This window comes from Biomphalaria glabrata, chromosome 14 (assembly GCF_947242115.1).
Source record: "Biomphalaria glabrata chromosome 14, xgBioGlab47.1, whole genome shotgun sequence".
In the NCBI taxonomy this organism is placed as follows: domain Eukaryota; kingdom Metazoa; phylum Mollusca; class Gastropoda; family Planorbidae; genus Biomphalaria; species Biomphalaria glabrata.
The window spans coordinates 18,467,441-18,480,145 of NC_074724.1; the positions used below are offsets into that span (position 1 = coordinate 18,467,441).

Here is a 12,705-nt window from a genome sequence, read left to right on the forward strand (position 1 = left end):
ACACACATACCTACGTACATTTGTACACACATACATACGTACACACATACCTACGTACATTCGTACACACATACCTACGTACATTCGTACACACATACCTACGTACATTCGTACACACATACCTACGTACATTCGTACACACATACCTACGTACATTTGTACACACATACATACGTACATTCGTACACACATACCTACGTACATTCGTACACACATTCCTACGTACATTCGTACACACATACCTACGTACATTCGTACACACATACCTACGTACATTCGTACACACATACATACGTACATTCGTACACACATACCTACGTACATTCGTACACACATACCTACGTACATTCGTACACACATACCTACGTACATTCGTACACACATACCTACGTACATTTGTACACACATACCTACGTACATTCGTACACACATACCTACGTACATTTGTACACACATACATACGTACGCTTTATTTTCTGCTTGATATTATAAGATAGATACAGGAGTTCACGAGTATTCATTATGTAGTCTTTGATATTGTGACATTATTGCCAACATCTTAATTTATACACATTTCAAGTACTCTAATAATTATGCAGACAAAAGTAATTACACGCACCAAGAGTGAGAATCATCACAAGACAAATGCTAATTATACTGGTCCATATATTGATGGAGTGAAGTCAAATGAAGTCGTGACTATTGGGGGCGGAAACGGGTTCTTGACTTTCTTCTTCAGTCGTGACTATGGATGGTCTCATAGAAATGTGATGAATGCCTGGCCATTAGCCATGGTTGGAACGATGTCCTCCACACAGCAGTTTACCCCCCCCCCCCTCCATGAAGCTGCTGGTATCTTGTCACTAGATCCAGCGAAGATGATAGTTAACAAGTTATGTTCATTATCATAGGAAAGGTGCTTACATTTGATTGAGAGAACATTACTATTCATGTTAAGGTGCATATCGGAATTTAAAATCTTTAAATAATCAATGTAACTTGCAATTTATAAACTGGATAAATAAATAGTTATTCATCATTGATTTCACTTTCATTGTATAAATATCAAAGTTTTAAATATATATAATTGTATTTCATATCATCATCCACATAGTTAGTTACTTTATGTATGACTGTGTCTACATATAGTTAGTTACTTTATGTATGACTGTGTCTACACATAGTTAGTTACTTTATGTATGACTGTGTCTACACATAGTTAGTTACTTTATGTATCACTGTGTCTACTTGCTGTGCCCGTTAGGCTGAACTCGGGAGAAATGTAATAACATTAACTTTTAAGAAGTCTAATAGTATACCTAAAGAAATATACATTTAATAACTTTAATATAATATTGAAATAAAGTCCTAAAGTCCTGACGGGTCAGGTGTATACGCTATTAATGAACTTTAAAGTTTATAACAAGCAAAATACAAAAAAATTTTTAAAAAAAAAAGCTTATATTAAGTATACATCAGTCATGTAATTAAATTTGTAATAGATCTAGACTAACAGTGATAAATCTGTGCGATAAGAAATATTTTTACCAATTATTTTTGTTTATTGCAATTTCATGCTTTTAGATCAATAGGCAATGGGGTAGGGAGGAGAAAGAAGGGGGTATCTGTGTGATCGCTTTTTAAATGTATTATTAAAAAAAGTGAGCGACTTGAATTCGACCTTGAGGGCTAAGGCTTCCTCAAACCAACACGCTAACCACTGTACCAGGGAACTGCTTATGAAAATAGGTTTATGGTTAATTACAAACTTTTCTTTCTATAAACAATACAGGGGACTACTTCAACTTATACAACTTGATCAATCAAGTAAAATTTCTTTCCACTGTTCGAGATATCAAACAAAATAGTTAATTACCAATATTTAATTAACTAATTTTTATATTGATTCTTGTGATAGCATTTGTGCACAATTTCAGCTTGATCCGAGATTGGGTGTGGGAGAAATAACGTGTACAAACTTATTACCAGGCAGAGTGAGTTGATATAAGCTTTGTAAAAAGAATGTACCTGTAATGCACACTGAATGTCTTGATCTATGGTCTTCTTGGGAAAACGAAGTGTTAGATGTCTCATGAGCCGAGACTGGTGAAGACAGCCCAGTTTGCTGACTTGAAATGTTTCTGTTTTGGGTGCAATAGTGACGACAAAAGTCCCACAACGAGACAGTTCTAGTTCAACACACTTGCTGCCTTCCAGTTCCTTTCAAATATAGAGGCCACATTAAGGAGATGTAATATATTTTTGTTTCAATAGATCAGCTTATAGATATACAAGCACATATAACACTAGTATATTCTCCCACATATAACTCGAGTATATTCTCCCACATATAACTCTAGTATATTCTCCCACATATAACTTGAGTAAATTCTCCCACATATAACTCTAGTATATTCTCCCACATATAACTCTTGTATATTCTCCCACATATAGCTCTAGTATATTCTCCCACATATAACTCTAGTATATTCTCCCACATATAACTCTAGTATATTCTCCCACATATAACTCTAGTATATTCTTCCACATATAACTCTAGTATATTCTCCCACATATAACTCTAGTATATTCTCCCACATATAACTCTAGTATATTCTCCCACATGCAGTGGACGAAAAAAACATATTTCATTATTTCCCATGCACACAGAACAACTAAGCCATTTTCACTATCAAAACCGCAGCGGTTAAATATACCAATAACGATTTTTTATTCACAATGTCTACCCACATTTTTTTTAAGCCTACATATGAAAAAGTACAAGATTATACATTCTTCCTTTTTAAGCATTATTGAAACTCTTTTGACAAAACCTTTATTCAAGTCAAAACTGCATGGAACTATCAGGAACATGCCGGGATCCTAATCTCACTGAGCTTAATCTCAAAAACTGCGCTAACGAGTTAGCTAGAAATGTAACAGTTGATGTGTATCGCTGAGAAAAGAATTTTTAGCTCATTGGCCACATGAGAAATGTCTAGTTTAACAGTTATAATTTTTTCAAAGTAAAAATAAAAATAGATGTAAATTTGGCTTGAGAACTAGACTTAAATCTAGAGTAAACATCGGTTTTGAAAGGACTATCGCGTTCTAAAAAGTACACCCTTTTATAGTCTTTAGACTTATTATTGAAATCTATTAAGTCTAAATCAACAGCTAGGCCTATATATATATCTAAAAGCATTACGGTAACCAACTCTAGAAAAAAAAATCTTAATCCACACCCTCTCTGACCATAAGTAAATAGACTGTGTCCAACTGATTTTAACAACCTGGTCAGCTAGACATACACATGACCACATGTAGGCCTAGTGTATTGTACATGTGTAGTCGATGATACTGCAAGACTACCCTGCATTAAGCGTTATGCAATAGTGTTTGCTTAATGTGGAGTGGTCAGACAAGAAAATAACACACTGGCGTGGCTAATCAAGCATGTTCGTAGATATATCTTTACACTAAAATAGTTATGCACCCTCCCTGCCCAGAAAGTAAATAGACAGTGTGTCCGACTGATTTTAACAACCTGGCCAGATAAACGTACACGTGTAGGTCTATATAGTGTACTGAGTGTGCAGTCCATAATGACAAGATCACCCAGTTTTTTTCCCTTGTGCGTTTAACGTTTATGCAATAGTGTTAGTTGTATTTTTAATGGTCAGACAAGAAAATAGCACATCGGCATGGTTAGTCAACGATGTATTTTACACTATAAAATAGTTATACAGGTCAAATGTTTCTTAAAACTCCAACGATTCTGTTTCTTTTTCTTTGGATACTAGATCTGAATTTGAAATTCTGAATCTATGTTATTTAATGAGGTTTTAAACTTTACCAGTATAAGTAAGATTTTCCGTTATATAAGTTAATATATATATATATTTTTAAAGAGTACCATTATTTTCTAAAGGTTTTAATTCAAGGCAAAAATACAAGCACACATATTTATTTAGACATTTAATTTTATTGTGCATTAACGTTTATGTAAGAAACATATTCCTTAATGCTGATTTTATTATAGATAAATATTACTAGAATGTTAAAAGAATAAGATCGAACCGTAGGCATACAGTCGGATGATTATATCTATATAGGTCTAGTTCAACCAAGCCCCTGCCCCACCCCCACCCCAAAAAAAAAGTTTGTAATAGTTTAACTTTCTTTAGTTTAGTTTAATTATATTTTGAAATTCATGATAAACTAATAGTTTAACTACTTTATTTTAGTTGAAAACTAGTTTTAGTTTAACTTTTAAAAGTTAGTTTAGTTCCCATCACTACAGATATTAACTTTATAGTTGCTTTAAGTATACTGATAGACATGGGCGCCCACAGGATTTTTTGCAGGGGGGTGCAAGTTGCCACCTATGGTTCAAAATAGTAGCTTCAATTTTCTAGATACAGAGAATATTAAAGAAAAGAACTGGTGCCCCCTACCTATCCATAATTCCATCTAGGATAATAAGTGCACTGTAAATACATATTTCAAATGAAATAAAATATTAAACATGTGAACAAACTATTGACTGTACGCGTTGTTAAGCTTATCCGTGGGGCCCTTGCCTCCCTAACGAAACAGTTGATGTGTATTGTCGACTGTGGCTGCCGAAACTGTCAATAACTTTAGTCATGAATTGCTTCTTGTCGCAATGGACAAGCTAGCCATGAACGCTTATTGCGCACAGTGCTGAGAGTCTTCATGTTCCTGCTCTTGCATCTTGTAGGGATGCAGACAAAACAGGTTAAACTGAACAATTATTAATGCTCTAAAAGCGAGACGATAATGAGGAAAATAATCAATTGATTACGGAGTGTAAAGCTTTGTTTTATAATAACTCCGGGATTTTTTCTTTTGGTGTGTGTGTGTGTGTGTCGATTGCTAATTCTAGGCAGCACTAACTCGCCTTACTCTGGATGCCACCTCTGAAGTGTTTCTCGCATGGTCAAGTTGGTTTTTTCAATGAGTCAATGAGAGGGAACTGAGGGTATATATATATGTGTGTGTGTGTCTATATATATGTATAGATATATAATATAAATAAATAAATTATATATATACATACATACATTATATTTATTTTAAGCTTTATTCATTTTTATATTTATAATCTGTGGTTACATAATGTTTTTAAGTGTGTGCGGGCCACATAAACGCTCTGGCACCCGGGTCTAGTCAATCTTTCTTTCTCTCGAACAGGCACGTCAGCAGGGTTGCCCGTGTTTCAGTAGATTTATACATGCGCTTAACCTGGTTGTTGTGTTGTTGTTTTTTCGGGGGGGGGGGGCAGAGGATTAGGAGCGTGATAAAAAATGTTAAACTTTTTTTTTTACAAAATCTATCATGCATGAGTTATGAAGAAAACAGGAAAAACCATAAAGAAAACATTTTAAAAAGACAATACCTCCAAAGATAGGCCTTTATATCTAAGCTTACAAGACGATGCGCCAAATGTTACTGATCATTTAATATATTCAACTCTTGAATGAATACGGAAATGCCCTAAGACGTATCATCCGTTCAATATTAATATTTTGTAGTTCTATAGCCAAATTTAAATTAATTTCTTTTTATACTTTTAAAATTATACTCTTCAAACCATGGTTTTCCCAGTGTGGCCAATTCTTTCTCAACGATATACATATGCTGTCGAATTTTCGGGAAATTCGTTAGAGACATTTTCAAGATCCGAGTCCAGCTTTTTCCCACCCACTCAGAAGTCTCCATGAAGTTACGAGTTGAATAGAGGTATTGTACTAATAACTCTTGACGTTAAGTCATCAGCTTTATAAAGGATGTTTAATCTTTGAAAAAAACAACAACTTTTATGTTACTTGTTGTGTGTAGCTTTCAGTAGAACTGTCTGTCTCTTTTGTAGACATTGTAGAAAACAATCGGAATGTCTATTTCAACTAGACTCTAGACTATTGCAATGATAGGCCTTTAGATCTAAACTTAGAAGACGATGCGCAAAATTAATTTATTCAACTCTTGAATGACTGCGGAAATACCCGAAAATAATCCGTTCAAGAGAAATATATTTTCTAGATCGAGTTCGAACTGGAGTTGTTAAGCTTTTTTTTTTTACTAATGAATGTTAGATCATAGATGGATTAATTTTCTCTTAAAAACTAATGAATGTTAGAATTTTTAAAAAAGGAAATTTTTTAACTCCGCCCAATTCTCCCCTCCGCCCGAGACAGAATCCTAGTTCTGCAAATGTATTCGACTTTTAAAAACTCCAATGATAGGCCTGTAAATTAGATCTAAACTTAGAAGAAAGACGATGCGCAAACTGTTACTGATCATTAATTTATTAAAGTCTTGGGTGAATGCGGAACTTCACGGGGACTAATAGTCAGTTCAAAATATTTTCTTTCCAACGAAATAAAAATTTCTTTCTTTTTATACTTTGAAAAATTAAAACGTTCAAACTAGAGTTGTCCCGGTGTGACGAACGAGGTAGTCAAGCTTTTCCCAATGCTATATATCAGCTTTCAAATGTCTAGGGACATCGTTAGAGCCTTTGTAAAGAATCACGTGCCTCCACTCCGAAGGTGTGACTTGAATGGAGGTATTTTTACTTGCGTCATTGTTTAAGTAAGTCATGCCCAAACTACGACCCGAGGACGGAATCTGGCACGTGATGCACTGATTTCCTCGAAACTTATATCCCGTGACACATCTGTCAGAGATGTATTTGGCCCACTGGTCGGACGTCATTGATGTAAGCCAAATTAATACAAAGTTACTAATGTTACGAGAGTAGCCATTTAAAATGAAGCCTTGAGAAGATTGTAGGTTTACTTAAGTTTTGAGCGTATGTTTATACCGTGATGATTGTAATAAATTGTTCACTGGTAGGAACTGGTTTTCATGGTAGAGGCAAATATAAACACGAGAAGAAAGCGGGCACTACATTGTTAGATAACACAAAGGTTGGGTTTAATTATACATAAATAGTTTTCTTTTATGGCACTAGAGTTGCTTCCCTTAAAGCCTTCACACAAAAAATAACTTGCCTTAACAAGAAATCCAACGTTGATCCATTCTGCCTCATCCGTCCATTTGCCTTTCACATTGATTTCTTGGAACTCATGTTGGGCTGACTTAAAGGGCAGCAAAAGTAAGAGGTTCTTTTTGAAACATTTGGCAGAAGATTTGAGTGTATAGAGTTCACTGTTGATCTGTTCATAAGAGTACAGGTGATGTGGACAGGTCAGCCATCTTGTGTTAGGGCTGGCTACTTGACAGGTAATGGTGTCTTTCTTACCCAAGCATGCCTCAGGTACTTTGAGTTGAGCTCCAAAAGGTAACGAAAATGTCCCTCCAGATTTACCACAAGTATGTACTACAGTCAAACTGTCAGAATAGTAGATATATACACATTGTAATCAATTAGGGGAAGTAATCTAATGTGTCTGCTTATAAAACAAATCAAAACCGTTTGACCTATTTTAATGAAATTTGGCATAGATATTTTTGAAATAGTCGGTGGTCCCCAAGCACCATCCACACTGAGTACTTGAGACCCATGGAAATGTATTCAGGGGTTATGGGAAATTCAGTTTCAAGTGATTCTATGTTTTAAAAATACAAAGTGGTGGGGGGATGTGGGATTCATGTAGTAGCTGTTGTTTAATATCGATCAAAACTTTATTCTCAATATCGAAAACATTTATTTTATCTACTAGATACCAGAAAACAAAATTATGTTAATATATTAATATGTAAAATGTTAATTTTAAAAGCATTGAAAATGACATTTACATAGAACAATTTAACTTTTGTTTAACAATGAAAACATAGACAATGTCAGTCAAGAGAAAAACTTCGCCAGTATGCAGTTACTTATCTTTTTCATGGGTTTTAGTGATTTGCCAAAAGATAAATGAAGGCCAATGTGTCTATTTTGCATGAAGGTATCGAGGCTATGAAAGCAAGTCGGCTTCAGGAACATAGAGCTCGTTTCTTGACAAAAATGGCAAGAATTCAAAGGTGGACTCTTCAAAAAATAGTTTAAAACAACAGCAAAGCAGAAGAAGGTTTAAAGTCTTCTTACAAAACTGCAGAACTTATTGAAAAAAACAAACAAACAACAGTTAAGTCTCATGATGTTGTTACAAAATGAATTATCTCAACTTCAAGAGATGTCATTTCCACAGTGATGTATCAAATCTCTTCTGAAAGTATTCTCAATACGGGAACACTTCAATGATGGGTGGATGAAATGGTCAGAAAACTTCAAATTACAAAATCATTTTTACAAATTAATGAGTTCCCTTTGATTTGTAATTCTTCATTGATACTTGCTTATGTACGATACTTGCAACTTGAACATGTATGACACTGAATGACTAAAATAGCTACACATGTACTACAAGGTCAAGACACACACGACCGATAGTACACATTCTTACTTGAGCTCACACATATTAAAAACAAGCACTAGGGGCGACAATCGATATAAACAAACATATTCACGACAAGTGTATACTCCCCCTTAAAACAAAACGAAAGCCAACAAGGCTGCCATTAGTTTACCTTGTGTCGTCCAGGATAGCCGGATGTCCTGACATGCTGAGACTGCTTGGACTCAACTTTCCCATTCCAGATTTTCTGAAGATAGTAACAATTTTTTTTTAGCATTTCTAGTATATGTAATTCATGTATCATGGGCATAGTCAGGATGGGAAGTCGTTTTCAACCCCCCCCCCCCTAATGAAATCTCCCCCAAAGGAAGAAAAAAAAAGGGGGGGTGGAGGTCGGTGACTGTTTTTTGTTTCTTTAATTTTTATATTATAAAAGAGATTTTTAAACCTCATTTGCCCCAGCGCAGCCACAGGGGAGGAGGTGAGTTTATACCCTCACTCCAGAGTTTGGTTTTTGTACAAATACTCCTTTTTCCCTAATGCTATTAGAGCATGGAATTGGTTGCCTGAGCTAGCCAGGAAAACCAGTGACTTGGCAGAATTTAGGTCATTGGTTAATTTGAATGACTAAATGCATGATGCATATGACGTAATCATTTTTTTTGAAGTAACGTCTGTATTATATAACATACAGATAAGATAAGAAACGTCCAAAAGAATAATTAAATAAATAAATATCTGGGGGGGGGGGGGAGGGGGGAAATCCCCCCAGAAAAAAAAATTGAACATAGGTTCCGTGTTTAGACATGGTCTGACACTCGCAGCGTGAATGCCACAATTCGTTTTCTATCAAATATGTGTTTGTTATTTCATATTTGGTATATCCACAAAGGGTACAAAGGAAATCTCCTTAATTTGCAAAATATACGAAAAGGTCCTGGAAAGATCTGGAAATTATTAAAATCTTTTGAAAACTCATACAAATCTCCTAAAATATATATACAATAAATTGTCATTTTGGGGTGTCATTCAAACGCCAATCCTACGCGTGATAAAAAAGCGGAATTATGCAATACCTGTAATTGTGGAATCTGGTGAAAGAAGCTTCTCGCGCCTCAAACTAATGAAGAATTACGTGAGTTCAACAATTCTCGAAGATAGATTGAAACATTTGGTAATTCTTGCTATTGAACGTGATCTATGTAGGAAACAGAATTTTTATAATATACTGTATAAATTCGCTACACGCAAGGCTCGAAAAATGATTCTGTACGTAGTAAAGAATGAATAAAATGCAAAGACGAATTTATTTTCTAATACAAACTCTTAATTTCACTTATTATCCGTATCACTACCCAAACTTTCGCATAGGGCCCCACAATGGTTAAGTCCGACCCTGCTATTTAGTGATGGGTGAATACAGAGTAAATTACTTGTTCTCCTTCCCCCCCCCCTTCTTTTTTTTTCGCCGCTAAAACTACGTGGTGTAGAAATAAATTAAAAGAGTGATCTTTCCATGATTCCTTGGTGACAATGGTTAAGTCCGGCCTCGCTATTTAGTGACGGTTGAATACTACTTGTTTTCCCTCCCCCCTCATTTTTTTTCGTGGGGTAGCTCTAGTCCGTCTTGAAGAAATAAAAGAGTGATCTTTCTATTACTTCTTGGTGTCCAGACTGTTGAGCCATGAAGGGAATTATATATAGAGATAAATAAAAACAGCACAGACAATAATTATTTGGCACAGACTTTAATTATAAATCGACGAATCTGTTTAAAATAATTGAGACGAAATCGAGTTGAGGGTTAAAGGTCTCTTCTATTGGAATAAGGATGTAGGTGCAATGTACACGGGTGTTTCCAACAGCTTTTGGAGATCAAGTGAGTGTTTGAATCTTAAACAACGATAAATTTGTTTGAAAGTGTAGTTGGGGCTTTGAGACCGGAAGTAGAATGATGTAACAGAAATACACAAAGAACGTAAATATACCCAACAGTTTCATTTTTAATTAGAATATTGAATATCTTGTACATTACCTTCTTCTACAAGATGATAAACATTGTATTTGTATTATTTCCTTTTCATTGACTGCACTATAGTCGGAGATTTACTAGTTATATTCATGTTAATTTTTTTTTAAGTATTTAGATGTGGTGTAAAATGTTATGCATAATAATTTCCCCAAACGTAAACCTGGCCAGCTATCTAGAGTTTGAGGCCGACCTTGCATTAATACATACTTTCTTAATATCGCATCTTTTAGCTTCGATCTGTGGTTTAAGAAAATAGAAATGAAAATGAATTCATTCATTCCATGTTAAAATTAAGAAAATTTGACACTTATTCAATTATACCCTGATAACATAAATATTATTTGTATCTTCCACGTGTCAAAGCCAAATCAAAGCTTATTACAAGCGTGTCTATGTCAGTTTTGTATGTAGGTAGTGTTTATGTCAGTTTTGTATGTAGGAAGCGTATATGTCAGTTTTGTATGTAGGAAGTGTGTATGTCAGTTTTGTATGTAGGAAGTGTGTATGTCAGTTTTGTATGTAGGAAGTGTATATGTCAGTTTTGTATGTAGGAAGTGTATATGTCAGTTTTGTATGTAGGTAGTGTTTATGTCAGTTTTGTATGTAGGAAGTGTGTATGTCAGTTTTGTATGTAGGTAGTGTTTATGTCAGTTTTGTATGTAGGAAGCGTATATGTCAGTTTTGTATGTAGGTAGTGTTTATGTCAGTTTTGTATGTATGAAGCGTGTATGTCAGTTTTGTATGTAGGAAGTGTGTATGCCAGTTTTGTATGTAGGAAGTGTGTATGTCAGTTTTGTATGTAGGAAGTGTGTATGTCAGTTTTGTATGTAGGAAGTGTGTATGTCAGTTTTGTATGTAGGAAGTGTGTATGTCAGTTTTGTATGTAGGTAGTGTGTATGTCAGTTTTGTATGTAGGAAGTGTGTTTGTCAGTTTTGTATGTAGGAAGTGTGTATCTCAGTTTTGTATATAGGAAGTGTGTATCTCAGTTTTGTATGTAGGAAGTGTGTATGTCAGTTTTGTATGTAGGAAGTGTGTATGTCAGTTTTGTATGTAGGAAGTGTATGTCAGTTTTGTATGTAGGAAGTGTGTATGTCAGTTTTGTATGTAGGAAGTGTTTATGTCAGTTTTGTATGTAAAAAGTGTTTATGTCAGTTTTGTATGTAGGAAGTGTGTATGTCAGTATTGTATGTAGGAAGTGTTTATGTCAGTTTTGTATGTAGGAAGTGTGTATGTCAGTTTTGTATGTAGGATGTGTTTATGTCAGTTTTGTATGTAAAAAGTGTTTATGTCAGTTTTGTATGTAGGAAGTGTTTATGTCAGTTTTGTATGTAGGAAGTGTTTATGTCAGTTTTGTATGTAGGAAGTGTGTATGTCAGTTTTGTATGTAGGAAGTGTTTATGTCAGTTTTGTATGTAGGAAGTGTTTATGTCAGTTTTGTATGTAGGAAGTGTTTATGTCAGTTTTGTATGTAGGAAGTGTTTATGTCAGTTTTGTATGTAGGAAGTGTGTATGTCAGTTTTGTATGTAGGAAGTGTGTATGTCAGTTTTGTATGTAGGAAGAAAGACAGTGAATGAGCTCTTCAATTGCATTTGTTTTTAAAGAAAAGAAATTGTATACCAGGATACAGAGTTTAGGCTACGGAATTAAGTTAGGCTAAGCCATACATTGAAAACAACATCAAGTAAAAGCAAAATTTTTAAAAAGCTTATCTAAGAGGAAGAACTCCGCACTTACAACTATATCACTCAAGAATGTAGAAGTTATTTACCTTCAAACGAAATAATTAATTACCAATAATTAATTGACTAATTGGTGAATATTTTCAATGGATTCACGTTTTGCTAGCTACACTATAGAAGTGTTGAAAGTTTCAACGAGGTCCTAGAACGTGTGTGGAAGAAATAACCTGAACAATTAATTAAAGGGACAAAACCCGACATATTTAACCATATCTGTTAATACTGAAGGATTAATATCCCTTGTTGGTATCACATAAAATATTTAACCAGTAATTAATTGACCAATTGGTAATTTTTTTCAAATTGATTCAGGTATTGTCTACGTCAAAGAATAATTGTGCAGTTTCAACTTGATCAGAGAACGGGTGTTAGAGCAATAACGTGTTCAAACTTTTGACCAGACAGACAGAGTGGAAATATAAGCTTTGTAAAAAATATAAAGACTTGACCACAGAAGCGCCAAAAAGTCGGTTAATCTCTGTTTTGCTTTTTGGTACATATATACAGTTTAACTTTATATTCATCCTACCATTACACTCTTT

At 34.5% G+C, this 12,705-nt stretch overlaps 1 protein-coding gene across 6 annotated transcripts in view; it reads right to left on the reverse strand.

The window, feature by feature from the left end:
* The window catches only part of LOC106075860 (uncharacterized), an 86,494-nt gene that overhangs the window by 35,610 nt on the left and 38,179 nt on the right, over positions 1-12,705 (reverse strand). For 5 of the 6 annotated variants that reach the window (XM_056010895.1, XM_056010896.1, XM_056010891.1 and 2 more), the window contains exons 2-4: positions 8,563-8,637; positions 7,041-7,380; positions 2,029-2,220 (exon numbers count right to left, since the gene is read on the reverse strand). In XM_056010895.1, coding sequence (XP_055866870.1) covers positions 2,029-2,220; positions 7,041-7,380; positions 8,563-8,627 — 597 coding nt within the window. In that variant the 5' untranslated portion in view covers positions 8,628-8,637. Of the gene's footprint in view, positions 1-2,028; positions 2,221-7,040; positions 7,381-8,562; positions 8,638-9,466; positions 9,591-12,705 lie in introns of those variants that run through there. The other variant, XM_056010897.1, reaches the window with a different exon arrangement.